Genomic DNA, 18,059 nt, shown 5'->3' on the forward strand with positions numbered 1-18,059 from the left:
CTAAACCTTGAATACTTGAACATGGAAGTGGGAGATGCATTACTGGGGTGGAAGCAGGTGGGGAGCTGCAGTGTTTGTCTCCTTTGCTTATTCCACTGATGAGGACAAGAGGCAACAGTCTGTGGCTCTGAACTCTCTAATTGCTGCTTCACTGGGTATTTGAAGGGGTAGGTTAGAGGGATCAGGACAATAAATGTCCCTTTGAAATCTGGGGATTTTTAGGTCCTTGGGGTTTTTTTCTGCTTTATTCTAAGGGATTTTGCTGTTACCCTCACCCAGCCCTGCTGTACTGTACACATATCCTTTGATCTCCTCTTTGTAGTGACTGAACCCACAGTTTGATTTCAAACAGGTAAAATCTTGGGCCTCTGTGTCCCTGCAGCCTCACAAAAAAGGCAGCTAGAAAGGAGCTGCTCCAGTGATGGGAAAAATGGGGAATAACTGCAGCCTTGTGCTGAGCCTTGGTAGACCTTGGAGGGCTTTTGGGGGTGATAACCCTAAACACATGCCTTAGTTGGAGCAGGGGGGCTTCACTCAGTGCTCACAGACTGTGTGAAATAAATATCAGAGTTTAGGCCATCCATTGCTTCCAAGATTACTTCTTAGCAATTAGCGCATTCCTTAGGAGTTTGTTCCTATTGATGTCTTTGATATGTGTCAACCCCAGACAAACCAAGATTTCTGCCTGGGAATTTCCCTGAAGGATTGTCATCTGGGAGCCTGTAGGTTGAATTTAAACCCAAGAGGCTGAGGCACACATGTCTTTTCAGCTCCTAAGGAGTTGTCCTGTGAGCAATGGGTGCATCATCCATGAGGGATGGTCCATGCGTGCTCTGCTCCCGCAGTGGAAGCATCTGGGAGCCCGGCTGTTCTGAGAGACCGGCTCTGCATCACTGCCTGGTCTAATGAAAGACATCCCTAGACCCTCATGGGGCTCAGATGGGCCTCGTGCTTTAGGATGATCTCAGCCATGAGGAAATGGTGAGCCTCTCCGAGGAAGAGACGGCCATGATTCACTCAGAAATAGAAAAGCCGAACAAGCAAATGGAAACTCCCTATTGACCAGGTTCCTGCAATTTAAATGGGTTTTTACTACCTATTCCAGTATTCATTTGAAAATCATAAGCATTTACTCATACACACTACAATCAGATGGTTTTTAAGCCATTAAGGCCCATTGGGTCAATAACCAGCATTTTCAAAAATCTATTAAATCCCCATTTCCGTAGAAATAGAGCTTTTACAATTGATCATGGCTACCGACTCCCATTAAAATAAACCCTAAATGCTATCAACTCCCCCAAGATGTAGAGCACTAAAAGACAGTTTGCCAGGCCAAATTTATCCCAGGGGAAAGTTGATGGCCCATTATGCCTAAGCAACATGAGAATTGTCATATAAGTCAGGAAGTTTATGGGACTTGCATGGATTTGTCTTCCCTGAGGGGGTGAAAAGGAAGGTTCATCACTAGTGCTAACACAAGCTCCAAGCCAGACTCCTGCAGGAGCTTTTTGAGAACATTTAGCTTATTTTGTATTAAATTTCAAGTGTGTGTAGACTTTGGTTGTTTGGCAGAAATAAATGATGCTTTAGGGCTGTAAGAAATGCTTCATTTCTGGATCTTTTATTGGTGGCGCAGGGTTTCCTGTCTTGCCTAGGTCTGCACAGCAAAGGTGCTCCAGCCCTTTGATCACCTCCATGGCCTCCTCTGGGCTAACCTTGAGAAGTTCACATTTTCCTTATTCTGGCAGCCAAAAATGCTGCAGCTCTGATACCCCCAGCTCTGGACCACTGCAGGTGGGGTCACACAAGAGCAGAGTAGAGGGGAACAATCCCCACCCTTGTCCTGCTGGCCACTCTTCTTACCATGCATGGGAGGCAAGACCTGTGCCTGTCCTAAACCTGGAGTGGAGCAAGCCTGCGTGTCCCTGCTGAGCACTGGAGGTTGCAGCTCTGGCAGGCCCATGCCTGGAGGTGACCCAAAGGCCTGGGACCCATCGATGTGCCCGTTGTCCCCTCTGAGAATGGACAGTGGTTTTCAGGACATGCAGCGAGGCTGGGGGAAGAGCAATGCAGAAGGAAGGGGTGCCAACCCTGGCTCCTATGTCTTGGCTTGGTGCAGAAACGGGGAACTTTGTGATCCAGCTGTCCTTTCAGATTAGGGCTTTGCTGCTTGCCATCTCTGCCAGACAGCAGCAGCTCTCAGGATGCAGGCTCGCTGCCGGCGTCAGCCCAAAGCTGCCGTGCCCCTTGGAGGAGAGGTCAGGTAGTCCCTGCAGAGCCAGAGGCCATGCTTCCCTTGTTTGTCTCCCTTCATGCCTCCTTCAATCAGCTTCAGTGCAGCCCTCTGCTCCCTCCCACAGCCCTGGATTTCTCTGCTGTGTGTGCCTGATCCAGCACTCCTCTTCTTCCTGCAGAAGACCTCCTGTCCCCAAGACCTCTCTTGCTGAGGATGATGTCTGTACTATTGGGTCATGTCTAGATGCTTCCATGAGACCACTCATGGAAAAGACACCCCTTCCCCTCCAACAATGTGGTGATGTTGGATGGTATTAGTGATGGGAATGGAGGAGGCAATGTAGTGAATCGGTTCTTTCCTCCCTAAGAGAGTTCTATTTGAGGTGGAAAGGAGTGTGTGTGTTCCTGTTCCTGGATGGAGTGTTGAGAACTGTCCCTAGAACAAGTGTTGTGGGAATTTCTCTTATAACAGGTCCTGTGTCAGGCAGCAGGACCACTTGACCACTTGTGGTTGTTGGCCTTGGTGTTTCTTGCAGTGCAGGACTGACTCCTCCAGGAGCTCAGGAGAGAATGACTACAGGTCTGTCAAATAGACACAACCATCAGCATTCTTTTTTATTTTTTTGGAAACTGAAAAGCAACTTGAACTAAATGCTGGTGTCTGACTCCCAGCAAGTATTTCTCAAAACCCTTTTTTCCTCCAAAGGTATGCTAGGGCTGGTGGTACTTCAGCTCTATCTGGGAAGCCTACACAGGCACATGGAGATGTACTGGGATTCCCAGCACAGCCATCCCAAGAGGCCCTTGGACAGACTGTGGTGCCCATTATGTGCATGGCAGCAAGCAGTTGAGTGAGGTAGTGAGCCAGCCCTGCCCTCAGGGTGCAAATGTCACAAACCCAGTGTTTTTCCATGGTCCAAGCCTTCGATACCCATGTGCACCCCGTTGGTACTGGTGTCCTGAGGGTGCCCACCAGGCTGTGAGAGCACAGCTGGGGGTTAAACTCTCCTGAGGCTTATTCTCATGTATTCACATGTGGGGGACCATCCTTGGTTCAACCCCCAAAACATGAGGACTGCATGCAACCAGCCTTAAAATTGGTCCCTGCCCTCTTGCCCTGCATGTAAGCTGTCAACAGAGCTGTAACAAGATCCAGAGAGGAAAGCAGCATGTGGCAGAAAAGCAAGCAGTCTCTGGGCAGGCGGATAGGGAGGAATTAACACAGCTTTCCTAAAGTCAGGTGTCCTGTGGTGATGCCAGAGGCAAAGACAATCCTTGATGCCTGACTGTGGCTTTGCTCTATGTTGAGGAGAACCTTGAATGTGTAGAAGCTGACTGTGATGATTGTGGAAGTCCTGTCAAATGCTGCTGAGTCAAGATCAGAGGGGCTGCCTCTAAGGGACACATTACAGTAGGAGATCTGCTATTGATCTCCGAACCAGGATGATAAGGCCAGCAAAGCAATATTTGAGTCATTTAAGCTCTGAGTTATCAGAACTTTGTTCTTATGGGTGACTTCAACTATCCAGATGTTTGTTGGAAGAATGGTTCAGGAGCTCATAGATCATCCATAAGGTTCCTGGAATGTGTAGAGGACTGCTCCTCACACAAGTGTTGGATGTACCAACCAGGAATGAGGTGCTGCTGGACTTGCTACTCACAATCCAAAAATACTTGGCTTGAAATAGCTCGGCTAGTGGTAGTCTTGCCTGCAGTGATCACAATATTATGGATTTTGGATCCTGCTGTGGTGCTGGTGGTTAGTGCTAAGACAAAGGTTTTAGATATTTGAAGGGTAAATTGCAGCTTGCTCAAAGCTCAGCTGGGAGGGATTCACTTCCATGCAGGCTAAAGGAGTGAGTTCTGGGAGTTTTCAGGAACACTCTCCTAGAATCACAAAACCAGTTCATCCCCTTTAAAGGTCAGAGAACCATGTGGGAACAGGTCTTTAGAGAGAGGACAGTCCAATTGGCCTGTCTCATTGTGATCCTTGTTCGCCCTCTCAGACATCTCTGCATGTACCATATCAACTCTTCTCCAGGCATGTGTCCTGTGGTCACTCCTTCTGGAGCCAAGGTGGCATTTCCCCTGAAAATGTGTTACATCCACTGAGTTTTATTTTCTTATGAATGTTTGTATTTCTACACTGTTTCCTTTTGCTTTTTGCCCCCTGCTCTATATTCCTACATCCCACACTTTTGGAGTCGGACTTGCCTCCCCAGTGGTCCGTCTTCCCCCCAGTCCACTTCAGCCCCCATCCAACTCCTGACTATTTTTTGTCTTTATCTTGAGCTCTGCTCCACTACCATGAGTTTAAATTTGGATAAAGGCGGGGACCCTACTGTACTTTTGTCCAGGGATGCATCTCAATTACACTGAGCTTCAGCTCCTTGGCAGATCTGCTTCTTCCTTCTTTTGCCCTTATTTCTGAAAGGATCTTTTACTCTTTGTTTTCACTGGAGTCAGCTTGATTTCAAGGAATTCCATTTCACCCCGTTTTCTCTGACAGCTCTGATGCAGCAGTGGTCTGCTGGTCAGTCCTGATTTTCAGTTCTTCATTCAAGACCTATGTTCATCCCTCCATTTAAGTTGATCTGAATCAACTCATTACAAGTTCATGCCAAGTTTTCTTTCTCTCATCTGCTCTTTCATAATTTCTGTGCTTCTTAGCAAAACCAGGTCTAAAATAGCATTGCCTTTGGCTGATTCAGTGATGATTTAGTGAATAAAACTTTTAGCCAACACTTCCAGGAATAACTGGGCCATGCCATTGTTAGCAGCACTTATTTTTCAGCCTATCTCAGGGCAAAATGCCCTGCAGGCTTTCTTGTCTAACACTAATGTTAATGTCTTTCTTTCCCAAATCTGACCTCAAGAAGTTGCGTGCTACCCTCTGATGTAACAGAGCTGTGTGCTACCAATCTGCAGCCTTCTAGCTCCCTTTCCCCTGTTAATCTATGTGAAAGGGTCACAGCCTTGAACTACAAAGTGTCTTTTTGATCCCATCTGCAGCTTGTTCCAGTGCAACTCTCTGACCCTTCAGCATCTGCTACTGCTTCAGTCCCATGCTCACACATGGAGATTGAGAGTTAACTCTGAATCTAGCAGTATTTGCTCACACATAAGGGAACCTCCTGATCCTGAAGGATCTTGTTTTGCCTTCTCACCCTCTTTGGCATTCTTGATATTCAGCCACCCATGCAAAACTTAAACTGTCCTGCCAGTGATGGCTGCTTCCTAGGCTGCTCTTCTACGCGTGCCATCCGTGCCTCAGAGGTGGATTTTTCCAGGCATGTCCAAGAGCTGTGTGATGTCCTCATTCCTTGTGGACTCAAATGCTCTTTGGCTGGAGTCCAGCACCCAGGGAAGTTGATGAAAGACTCCTGAGCACTACAGAGGGTATTATTCCAGCAGTGTTGTGCTTCCCGTGATCCCAGGGGAATGTCTGGCTCTTTCTCAGCCTTCCCTTCCCATCTTGCATGTGTTTTGTATCTGGCTGTGTTACCAAAGCCTGTCCAGATGAGAGTCATTTGGATGTTGCTGCCTTGTCAAGTTGTCATGATGCTGGCAGAGAATGTTTGTGGCGTACCAGCAGAGTGCTGGACTGGAGTCAGAGCTCCCAGACGTGGTCATGGGGATGCAAATAGTCTTAGTAAGTACAGAAGGACTTAAAAGCACAGCATCCCCCCCAGCTGCGTTAACGCCAGAAATTTTGGGGCAGGTAAACCCGGAGTGTGAGGCAGCTGCAGTTACAAGAATGACCAGCAGCCTCATCTGGAAGCAGACCAAGTAACTCATCTGGGCTCATCTGCTGTGCCAAGGTGACGCCGTGTTTACGCTCTGGTGATGGGCTTTGTCCGCCTGTGGTAGGGAGGAATGGAGGCAAGGCTGAGATGTGGTGAGAACAGGGATGAGGGTTCCCAAATTCTAGCAAGGAAGATTCATTTATGCAAGCAGAGAGCCCAGGTGTGGAGGCCCACCTATTTAGATGCCCTGATGAAGATTTGCCATGAAGAGGAGTCCTTTGGTGGGCCATAATGGAAGACACCCACTTTGGCTCACCATCTGGAGGAGCATCTCCCTGCACAGATGAATTTACAGACTCTGCTCTCCCAAAATGTTCACGCCATTTGTATCAGCACCTGTCTTCATGGACTGAGCCGTGACCCCGAAACAAGGTTGCTGTGTTTGTCATTAACCCTTTGCAGCCTTGGAGAAATGTGTTACCCACACGCTAAAAATGTTATTGGCAGACTGGTGCTCATTTCTGAGAAGTCTGAGGGACTCCTCATTTGTCAAGCAGAGGTTTGGGGGAAAAGGGAGCCTCTCTGCTTGCAGGAAGTAGGAAGAGGAATTTCCTTGCAGTGGCTGAAAGACATGAAAGCAGAGCCAGGAATCCCCTGTGACTTCTTTAGGCTGTATGGTTAGCTGGAGCTGGCTGGGTCTCAAGTATTTTCCAGTTGTCCATGGAGGGCACTTGGACAGCTTCCACCCAACCCCACTCCCACATCCCCTCTGAAAGGTCTACAGGGAAAAGACTCCTATTTTTGAATTGCAGTGGAATTCCTGTGGCATTACACACTGCACCCTTTGCAGTACCCAGAAAATTCAGTTTTATTTATGGTACATGGATGTGCTGCCCTTGCTTTTCATTTGGAGGTGCCATCTTTTGTGTCTTGATGGTCATGGCCACTTTGTGGCCCCAAGGCTTCCAGTTATGGTGTACCTGTCACTAAAAGGTGCCACTCTTGCCCTTCTCCCACGTCAGGCTTGTTTTACAGCTTGACTGTGCTTTCTGCTGCCCCATGGATTAGCAGATCCTCTCCTCTCTCCCACCTGCCCACCAGCAATGGTCCTGTTGTTGCTTTCAGAAATTTGTGCTGGAAAAGCTGCAACAGCTCTATCTCTCCTGGGTATATCAAGTCTTCTCCTTTGACCAAGCCAGCTCAGAGCCTGACTTACAACCGTGGTTAAGAAGGTGTTGTCACCCCCGTGGTCAGGACAAAACTTTCCAAGGAAAGCATAAGAAAAGAATGTGAGTTCTCCAGGGAGGTCATGGGTACAGTGTGATTTTTCAACTGCTCAGAAAGGAAGCTTTGCTTCTTTAGACTTTAATAAGGTAAGGTCTAGTGCAGTAAGAGTTTACCATGCAAGTCTACAGTCACTTGATGACTTTCCCCTTTGATATGATGAGATAACACAGGAAAGATGGAGCAGGACTCCAAGAAGACAATTGTCAGGAAGCAGTGGACACAACTGGGAATGTGAGAAACTTGGATTAGACATTAGGAATTATTTTTAACTTGAGGATACCTAAACACTAGAATAAATTGCCCAGAAAGGTTAGGAAACCTCTGTCCTTGTGGCTGTTCAGGCCTCAGCTGGACATGATCTTGAACAATGTGATCTAATTAGACATGATTTTTAACAATGGGGTCAGAATGGCCTGTGGAGATCTCCTCTGTCTGCAGCAGTCTCTGATTCTGCTGTTCTGTGGTGACTCCATTTTCTTTTCCATTTTTCAGCAGCAAGAAGCACCACAGGATGGCAGCCCCTCGTTACTATGTCACATCCAAGTAAAAGGATGCAGTGTGGTACCTTCATGTCAGATCACCAAACAATGTCATTCAGCAGAACTTTGAGCCAGTATTTCCTGTTGTAAGGGAGTCTATCATTTCTGGGGTCATCCCTTCAAAAACCATTGCTTTGGATGGTGTTCATTCCCACGCTCATGTCTAATAGTGTCATTCCGTAGCCCTCCTATCCCTAATTTCTCTCTACTCTTGCACATACTCTTCTTGAAAGCTCCACTCTTCCAGGGCTGCAAGTGCTCCCCAGCTCCACATGGTATCACCACAGAGCTGGCTGCTCTTGGATGCCCTTGGGGAAACATTGACTTTGAATCTGGCAAACCTGATGTCCAATTTCTATCTCTCCTGTCTTCTACCCTGTTCTTTGGGGTTGCTTTGTGTTTCGCTCCTTGGCTGACAGCTGTACCTTCGTGTATCCTTCTGTGCTTCCATGTTGGGTTGCAGTGCCCATCCTGCTGTAAATACCATCTAGTTTGGAATACTCTAGCCTTGTAGGCATTGGAAAAGTATTTGGGAAGCAGAGGAGAGTGCTGTCATTTAGGCTGTTTGTGGAGACCAAAGGCTGCTCTGTCTTTGCCTCAGTGAAAATCACCGAAGCAGTGAAGGAGAGGGAGAGCCTAACCTTGGCAGGAAGAAAAAGGCTCAGATGCCAGTTGGGTGCTCCTTGTCTAACCTAAGGATGCCAGCAGGAAATGTAGTTTGAGGGGAATCAGAGTTGCCCATTCTAGAATTTTTGGGACGTTAGCAGGATATTTGTGCCTTCTATGCCATAGGGGGTGATATTAGGGTCCTTTCTTCTCCTTGCCTATCCAACCCATGTGAGCAGCTCTCAGTGCTGGAACTGCTCCCTCTAACCCTTACACATCCCTGAACCATCCAGATCTCTCAATGGAGGAAATGACAGTTATTTATAATTAAGCCTTGACAAAAAATGTTGCTAATGTCAAGGGAACGGCAGGCGACAGCCAGAAAAACATCATGTCTCCAGAAGAGGGGCTGCAGGAATATCCCTCTGAATAGGGCTGACGTCGGCTCTTGGAATTTGGACAGCCTGGAAGGCTTTGGGGCTATTTTTCCGAGATATCATGGGTCAGGAATTGATGCTATTTTTAAGTCTGTGTCCCCCGAGCAGCTCTGATGAGTGAAGGAGACTTTCTCTCCCCCCTCCCCCTCCTCATGCTCTATTTCTATGAAATTTTTGCTTTTATTCCTTCCGAGTCATGCCACAAGTATGTCCTTCAGGTTTGTTTATTCTTCTCACTATCTATTCCTCCCGGCCTGCTCCCGTCTTGGTTGGGTTGAAGGGATGGCGTCAGCGTGGCGCGTGTCTGGGATGCTCAGGCGAGACATCACAGAGAAGGGATCAAATTCTCCTAATTTGTCCTTTCCGGTTGGGAGAGTTTTCTCTCCACAAGCTGATGTGGCTGGGGAAAGTGTTCTGGGAATGCTGCTTTGTGGTGGGAGATCTCGGGGCCTGGTGAAGACAAGCTGGTCATCTCATCTCGCCACATAGTCCAGCCAAGATTTTTCTGAAGTAACTGAATCTTCAGAGCTCCTGGGAAGATGGGTGAGATGCCTCCAGCCTGGGATGGTCTTATGGGACTGACTGGTAGGAGGGAGGCACTCAGAAGACCCTGATTGTCTGACACCTCCCAAGTCAGCCGTGGCTTTTGAAAGCCTGTGCTATTTCAGGTCCAGGGAAATAGCCCTTGGGTTTACCCAGCTCTGTTCCACATGCCACCCTGCTCTAGTTTATTTCTGGAATCCTTTATTTTTTTTCATTTTTTTCCTTCTGCTCTTCAATTTGCTGTAGCAACCTCTCTCTTTCTAAACAAGCCTGTTGGTGTAAGAGCTTCACCAGGGATCTTGCCATGTCAAACAGAGTATTTGCACATCTCACTGGTTTCCTTTCTCACTTCACATCTCAGATGAGAACGTGCCTTTTTCCCCTTAGCCCATGCTCAGCTCCATCCTTCTCTCCATCATCCCATGTGGTAAGGAATGCACTAATGGGCATCACTGCTAATGGACACCACCAGAAGTACCTTGTTCAAACAGAGCTGGTATTTCTTCATGGTGAGCCCAGCGTAAAGAAACGATTGTGCTCCCTTCATCATCTATCCTTGTAGCTCAAAGATGCCAATTGCTCCTGGAAGCATGGGAATAAGTGAAATGCTTTCCACCACCTTAATGTTGCTGTTGGCCCCATGCTGCAGGTTTAGTCATTCTTATGACATATTTCCACAATGGTGTGTTTCCATCATCATTCCAGTGATGTATTTAAAGCCTTTCCATGAGTTGTTTTTTTTTTCTTGCTTAGAATCTCTTAAATGAATGGCTTCACAAACTGTGGGTCAGGGTCTTCAAGTTTTGAAGACTTAGAGACAAGTCAAAGAAATGTGGAGACAATGTCTTCTACCTGTCCTAATCCTGCCTCAGCCTGTGAGGTTAATGGCACAGATGGTGGGAAATGGTAATAATTGATTTATAGAATCATAGAATATTCTGCAATGTAAGGGACCCGCAAGGATTACTAAAGCCCATTTAAAAGGGTACCTGGCATTTGCAGCACAGTCCAGGGCCTTATAATTCCATTTATATTATTACTGGAATTATTATTGCTGATATTAGGTTAGACCTTGATTGTTTTGCATAGCTGAGGACATGAACTCCCTAAAGACCAGTGCTGGGACTATTGATGTGCTGGTGAATGTGATGCAATCTTTTCACCTGTGCAGAAACACACAGAGGGAAGAGTGAAACCTAAATTTCCTGACTGCTGGATTTTTATTTTATTGTGATCTCCAAGTGCTGAGATATGCCACGTTTTGAGGATCACTTCATGGACACTCAGACATGCCCACATTGCTCTGCTGCAATGCCTTGTGCCTGCCCACCTCTCCCTGCCCATTACCTTCCTGTGGCCTTTAGAAATGGATGTCTTGGATATCCCATTCCAGAGTTTCTTCTGCTCCTGCAACTCTTTATTCCCAGCTCTGAAGATGGGAGGAGAGACAACCAGCAGCATTGTCAGGAGACTTTCCCCACAAATTTGCCCTTTGATGAATCTGGCTCCAGAGATTACCCTCTCCTCATTAAGCTTATTTTGAGAGACCTTTTTTTTCACCTGCTGGCTCCTACAGACATCCCAGACCTCATCTGAAAGATTCAGATCATGAGCTGAGGGGGCAAAGTCTTCTCTAAGGTCCATTTTGAGTAGACCTGCAAGATTTTTGGGTTTTTTTTCCTTCTCTTTTTTAGATTTTTTTTTTTTTTTTTTTGGAGCAAGTTCTGAGATACCTGTTGCTCATGCTCTTCCCTGTGCAATAGCCAAGGACGTGTCTTGATGAGTGATGTGTGCTCTGCCAGGACACCCTTGTTTTTGCCATGTACTGCCATCTCTTGCATTCTGGTTTTCCTGGGGAAAAGGATGGAATGGAAGCCCAGATAGACTAGAGAAGCTGGAGAGGAGACTTTTCAGCCCCAGCTGACAAACTCTCTCTGTTCCCAACATAAGGTTTGATATCCATTCCTGTCCTGCCCTGTATCAGGAGCAACCCCTGAAAACCCCTTCTTAGAAACAATTGGACTTCTGGATTCATTCTTCTTTCCCTCCACCTCAGTTTCTGCTTTTCTGATGCCAAACTCCCTCTCTTTTCCCTAGCAGGACCAACCTCTGCATTTCTTTCCTTCCCTCATATTTTCTCCTCCTGTTTGTTCCCTGTTATTCTATTTTGTTTGGCTTCTTTTATCCCCATGGTTAGAAAAACTTTTCAGAGTAGAACTTCCCAACAAAGCTACTGTAGTTGGCAAAACTTCTTCAGGCTTGCATGAGTGCCTTCCACCCCCACCCAAACCCCTCACTAGCTTACAAACTTGCACCTTACAAAGCAGAGTTTTTTGTCACAGGACATCCTTCAAAAATGCTGAATTTTCCTGTGCTTTAAAATGCTCTTGTTTTCAGAGTTGAGGATGTCTCCAGGTCTGCTGCTCCATTTGCAGGTTGTCTGTGGATGGCTCCTGGTTTTCCTCCTCATTCTGTTGGAGTGTGTGCTGACTTTCTTCTGTCTTTTGTCCTTGCAGGGCATACATGAGTGTGAAGGAGCTGAAGGAGGCTCTGCAGCTGAACAGCACCCATTTCCTCAATGTTTACTTTGCCAGTTCGGTGAGGGAGGAGTTGGCTGGTGCTGCCACTTGGCCATGGGATAAAGAGGCCCTTAGTCACCTGGGTAAGTAACTTATCCCCTTCCTGGGGTCTCAGAATTATTGGTTTTCCTCTCTCTTCCTTGACTTGGCAAAAAGAGGCAGATGTGCTGTTCCTCAGCATTGTGGATGTTTGATAAGGTCACAATAACAGGGTGTGGGTGTTCCTGCAGCTGTAAGGGAAAGAGCTGCCTGTTGCCTGAATCCATGTGGGTAAGATGGTGAGGTTATACACTGACAACATTATCATCAGGCACTTCTGATGGTGAAGGAAGAGAGGCAGTGGGACTACAGGTTTACCATAAGTGCAGGCTCTGGAGAGAGTTCTAGGCTCACATTTGGTTTCTCCTGGACCTTCCAGGTCTATCTTTTAGGATTCTGGAGACAGTGAACTTCACTCTGCAGCATGTAATAGCAAACAGATACAAAGCAGGAGTGTCAATGTTTTCAGAGCTGAGATGTCAGATTTCAGCAGCTCCAGGGCTGCCCAGGCAGCAGCCAGAACTGGCCACTTCCAAATCCAGCTGCAAGTGTGAGGATAACTATCAAATTTTACCATGTTTTTATAACTTGGCCTACAACCTGCGGGAGACAAGGTTCTCCTTGGCCTCAGAGGATTCAGAGTAGACCCTTAAGGTCATCAGTCCTCATAGGTTGCAAAACAGCCAAAATGGCAACTGGTTCCAGAATGTGGTTGTTTTGTGAATTTTCTGCTATTTCTGTTGTTTCTCTTTTTCCTGCCTCTCCTACCACCCCTTCAGTGTTGGAGTTTTCTGGCAAAGCCCTTTACACTTTGCAGTCAAAATGTCTAAAGTGTTTCTCAAGAAGTAACTGGAAATAATTACTCCTGACACCTGCACAGCAGACCTAGACCTTCTGCTTTTACAAGTGCGTGATGTTCAACCCTTAAAAGTTTTACACTGCTATTAAAGACCTGTTTCAAAGTTCCTTTTTGCCAGTTTCCCTCCTTCAATGAGTTTCAAGGCTGTTTTTTCAATAGCATATTGCTACAGCTGCTAGTTGAGGAAAGCAAATCTCCATGAAATTTATTCTTTCAGCTTCCAGAAATCACTTCCAAGGCTCAGCTTGACAATCATCTGACTGCAGCAAGTGCTTCAGCCACACACGTTCCCCTCAGGCCCCTCCCAATGGCTTGCAAGCAGTTGTGCAGAGGGGTAATTGGGGTGACTGGTCTCATCAAAAGCTTGCATTTAGCTCCAGTCTCTGTGCTCGTGTCCAGCCAGGGACACGAGGAATGGCACCATCTGGAAATGTTGGATCAGGGTTTTTAGCGTGGAGGTTCAGGGGAGAAGGGGTGTTGTCTTGGCTCTGGTGCCAGAGCTGTGAAGTATGAAGCTGGATCCGAACTTCTTTGAGTCTCTGGCACGGACTGAAGACTTTGGTTCAAGATTGTCCTTGGTTTTAGATTTAATGAGCTCGGGAGGGCGGGTGGCAGACTCTGTTCTCTGTAAACAGTGAGCTTCACCACATCATCATTTGTTTTGTACCATGCACAATGTATATTATTGTCCCACACAGAAGAAACTTAGGACTGAGAAGGCCATGAATATGTGGCTTTTGACAAAAACTCTCGCAAGAGGGTACTGGAGAATCTGAGTAGATGTGAAAGTAAAGCGGTGAGTAAAGAGAAAGGAAAACCTTGGGAGGAGTTAATGGCAGTTTGAGAAAAATTCCTGAGCTTAAGGACCTAGCTGTGGCCAGGGGTGGAGACAGGTCTATACACAAGAGAGGGGTCTGTCTCCAAAAAAGACAAACTCCTTTCCTTGTGCCAAATCTTGCTAATCTCCTGTCTATCCTGACCTTAAAAGATGACAGCACACAAGACCTGCACCCCTTACACCACTGTCTGCTCCCAGGGAGCAGAAATGCTGTGCTGATTTTTCCCTACACACATACAGACCCTCCATGCTTTAGTTCTCTGCATGAATCAAATTGGTTCCTTGACTTCTCTGAGAAGCCAAACTGCCTCTTGTCTCCAGAGAGTGTTGGTCATATTTTGCTCTGTTTGTTTCTCTGAATTGGATTTTCTTAGATGTTTTCAGGAGAAGCATTGTGAGATGTTTTCTTTTCCAGCTGCATTCCCTTCTTCTGTTTTAATACTTTGCCTCAGCCCGAAGATCACTAGATTTGTTGTTCTCCACCAGTTCTTCTCTAGAAGTTTTTAATGTGCCATCTATATTTTGACGTCCTTATAAGCCATTATTTCATGATCTTTGAGTGTGTTTTTCAAGCAGGTCCTCCTCACCTTCCTGTTGGTGTCATCACCTTCTGGAATTCTTCAGTGAACTTTGTTTTTCATCCCCTTCTCCTCACAGTGCTTCTTTGAGGCTACCAGAAATTACATGGCCATTCATATGCTGGTTACCTACAGTTCTATTGCTCTCCTCCAGACTTTTTTCCTGAGGAAATTTAATTTTTAGGCAGCCTTTCTGAAGGCTTGGGATAATTTACCAATAATACAGCAATGAGCAACTACTTTCAATGAAGCATAAAAGACAATTACTGGCTTGGAGAGGCTGAAGTGGTCTATGAAATTTCTGTAGACCGTGGTAGAGCTGCTGTGGAGCTCCCAGAGAAAGACAACTTGCTGCCAGCCAGCAGCAGAGGTAGAAGGTCTCAGGTCTGTTTGCACCACTCCCTGTGACTATACTGTCTGTCTCAGTCTTTCCACCATAATCACAGTGAGTTCCTCGCAAATTCAGATTTCTTGGAGTCTGGAATGAATTTTCTGAGAACTTAGAAGTAAATCTTTTTAACTACAAAGCAGAAGGAGTCAAAGAACTTCCTTTCAAAACAAAAACCAACAAAAACAACAAATCCTTAGCTTTCTGCAGTGGAAAGCCTCGTTCAAAAAACCCAGCAATGTAATAATGCAGATACTTTAAACTTCATGTGTAGCTGCATGTGAACTGCATAAACATGGTCGAAAGGCAAGGGAATTGTGAACATTTGATGTTATAAATACTTTCTGTAGTTATATAAGCTGAGGCCAGCTCATATATCTGGCAGAGGTCAGTGGATCCTGAAGGAGGGCCAGCCCTTCCACCCGAGCTACCTTAGGCAATGGCCATCTTCCTGTCTGACTAACTGTCATGCGTTTGTTCCATTAATTGCTCTGACTCAGTGTTTGGGGAAGACTGGCCCTGCAATGCAGGTTCAGCTTTGTGGTTTACTGTTTAAAGGTCCTGTGGTTACTTGGGAATGTCCTCTGGGACAGCCCTGACCTAGGAGCAGGTTGGCTTCTTTGGGACTGGAATGGGCAGGAGTCCTTCAGCATTGCCATTGATCCTGGCTGGTAGCAGAGAATGTCCTGGGAGCAGGAGCTTCCAGGGCTGTGTGAGTAAAGGAGAAGCATGGTCTACACCAGCACAAATCTGGTGGCTGGGCTTCTTTTGTTGCTTGATCAGAGTGGAGGCTTGGCCTTGGGGACATTACCAGGTGTGCAGCTGGTAGGTCTGGCCTGGAAGGACGAGGTGTTGTGAGGCCAGACCTGAATCTTTCCAGCTGCCTGGACTTGGTTGGGTGAGCAAGTCCAGAGAAGTCTCTGGTTCACCTGCCTTGGAGTGCTGGACCCCCTTGATATCACAGGGACATTGAAGTTTTTAGCTTTATTGTGTAAATGCTGACCTTGTGAACCTCCTTGAGCCGGTTCTCAGGCACTGAAAACCCAATTTAGCCCTTTGCCCAGGGCAGGAGGAGGCAGAGGTGAGAAGGTAATGCCTGATCTACAGTGGAGAGAGAGGGGAGGGTGGTCCTGTTGGGATGTTACAAACACTTCCACATCTTGCCTTCACAGCCAGGATCCTGCAGAGGGGAAATAGAACTTCCTGGTCCAAAGCTGGGAGCTCTCCCAACTCATCAGGGAGCAGTGGGGACAGGGAATGAAGGGATAGGGATGTTCTGGAAGGCAGAGTTCTCAGGCTGTTTTTAATTCTGCCATTTAATTAGTTGTTAAAATGAGTACTAAAAATATGATCGTCCTTGTGGAGTGTGGGGGAGGAATGGAATAGGGGAAGCCAGCAGAGAGGAGGGGAGAGGACAAGGTACCCTGGCCTTGGCATCCCTCTCTTGTGACAGTTTTCTGCCTCTCTGTACTGGAATCCCATTTATTCCACCACATGGGAAGAGCATTGGATTTCTGCAGGGAGGAGGAGGGCTGGGCTGCTTGGTCCCAGGGCTCCCTGTGCCCCTGGTGCTCAGCCCCTTTCCCTGTGGTAACTGCTGCAGGATGCGTGCAGGGCTTTCACATCTCATTTACTTGTTTATGAACACTATTTTCTTTCTGTGTGTGCATTCCTCCTCTCAGACCTTTGGGCAGGCAGCCCTCCCGCCTTGCTCAGGCTTGGGTTTGGCTGTAGAGATGCCTTTTCTTTCTGTTCTCTCTTCTCTCATGCTCTGTTTTGATTGAAATGAGAAGCAGCTTTTCTTTTATGTGCCCACTGGGTTTCCCATCAATGGGATGCCCTTTGCTATCTATAGCATTTACTAGGGTGGTAATTGAGAGGGTGATGGCTTCCAGAAACCTAAGAGTTGACAGGACGGAACATGAAGGTCCCAAAAGGATTTTTCAACCTCTGTGCCTTCTTGTGACCTGTCTCCAGGCAACTAAAGGGTCAAGAGCTGACTGATGGGATGCAAAGTCCTTTGCTCTCATGTCTCACCACTAGGAAGAAAGGGAATGCAGCTACTTTGTGACCCATCCTTTGCCTCAAGCCTTGGGCAGAAAATCCACACTGTGGGAAGGAAGAGCAATAAACATGAATTTTGAGCTAAGAAACGGTGCCACTTGACAGGTCAGTGGTGCCTCTGAGCCCTTCCATGGGCCACACACGCAGGATGTTCCACACAAGATGCCACCCTCATTTCTTCACCCCTTGTTGGAAGGACTTGGGAGAATTGCTCAGGGTGTCTCTGAAGGTCCATTTGCAGTCCCCAGCTCAGTGTTCACCCAGCACAGCTCCCCCATAGGAGTCACAGACCTGCTGGTGCCTTGCCAGGGACACTGTGATCTGAGGAAAACCCTCTCTTGGAAGGAATGCCCTGTACTCGAGGACATGAGGTAGTCAGTAGTGCACAGAGCTGATCCAGGAGCAGATTTCAAGCAGTCTGTGTGGCTGGAGACAGGATCACACTGTGGCCACCTGCCAGCTCTAACTTTGCTGGCAGGGCAGTGATCATCAGCAGAGATGCAATAGCAGAGGCTCTGCCGTGAGGTAGCTGGCACAGTAAATCCTCCAGGGCCCTGCAAAGGAGGGAGCAAGCTGTGCTGGAGCCAACTATTCACCACACTGCCATCCAAGCTGTCTGGGTTAAAAGTAGTTGTGTAAAAACAGCCTCCTGAGACATGGAGGAGTTGCCTGGAGTCAGCCTGGGCACATGCTGGGGTCTGCTTTTAGCACCCCTGTCTTGTTGATACTTCCCAGCCCTTGCTCCTCCACTGTAAGGCAGCATGGAAAAGTGGATGGAGTGTGAAAATGAGAAGAAAAAAAAAGGAATAACTGGTCAGTGAAAAACCTCAAAACAGGGAGACAAATGAAGAGATTCCAAAGAAATTTTAATCTGGACAAAGTAAAGGAGGCAAATAAAAGGAGGCCAGTGAAGCAAATTTTTTTTGTTTTTAAACCCCTTCTGTGGACAGTTTCCTAACAGATGTGGTACAGAGCCATCAGTACAGGATGTGCATCCCAGGTCAGGAGCTGGAGATGCTGGCAGTGAGCAAAGGGAAGGCTCTGTTCCACCTGGCTTTTGTCAGTATCCTTGATCCTTGTTCTTCCCATCACAAATGGGCTCACAGGAAAGGAAAAACCATTTGCCCTGCAGCCACAGGTCAGTTCAGGGCAGGATGGTCGTGGGTCCTGTCCAGCTCAGTGCTGTGCTCTTAGTGTGAGGTAGCAGCTCTGGGGCAGTTTCAGGGGGACTTGGTCTGTGCCCGTGCTCCAACATCTTTGACAGCTGAACCTGCACCAAACTGGCTTGGAGACAAACTGCCCCTGTGTGTCCCCTTGA

At 47.1% G+C, this 18,059-nt stretch overlaps 1 protein-coding gene across 1 annotated transcript in view; it reads left to right on the forward strand.

Annotated features, from left to right (window-relative positions):
* The window catches only part of PAPPA2 (pappalysin 2), an 87,417-nt gene that overhangs the window by 16,468 nt on the left and 52,890 nt on the right, over positions 1-18,059 (forward strand). The window contains exon 3 of the mRNA XM_058842938.1: positions 11,913-12,058. Within this exon, the coding sequence (XP_058698921.1) occupies positions 11,913-12,058 (146 nt within the window). The remainder of the gene's footprint in view (positions 1-11,912; positions 12,059-18,059) is intronic.

Source organism: Poecile atricapillus, chromosome 7 (genome assembly GCF_030490865.1).
Source record: "Poecile atricapillus isolate bPoeAtr1 chromosome 7, bPoeAtr1.hap1, whole genome shotgun sequence".
In the NCBI taxonomy this organism is placed as follows: Eukaryota; Metazoa; Chordata; class Aves; order Passeriformes; family Paridae; genus Poecile; species Poecile atricapillus.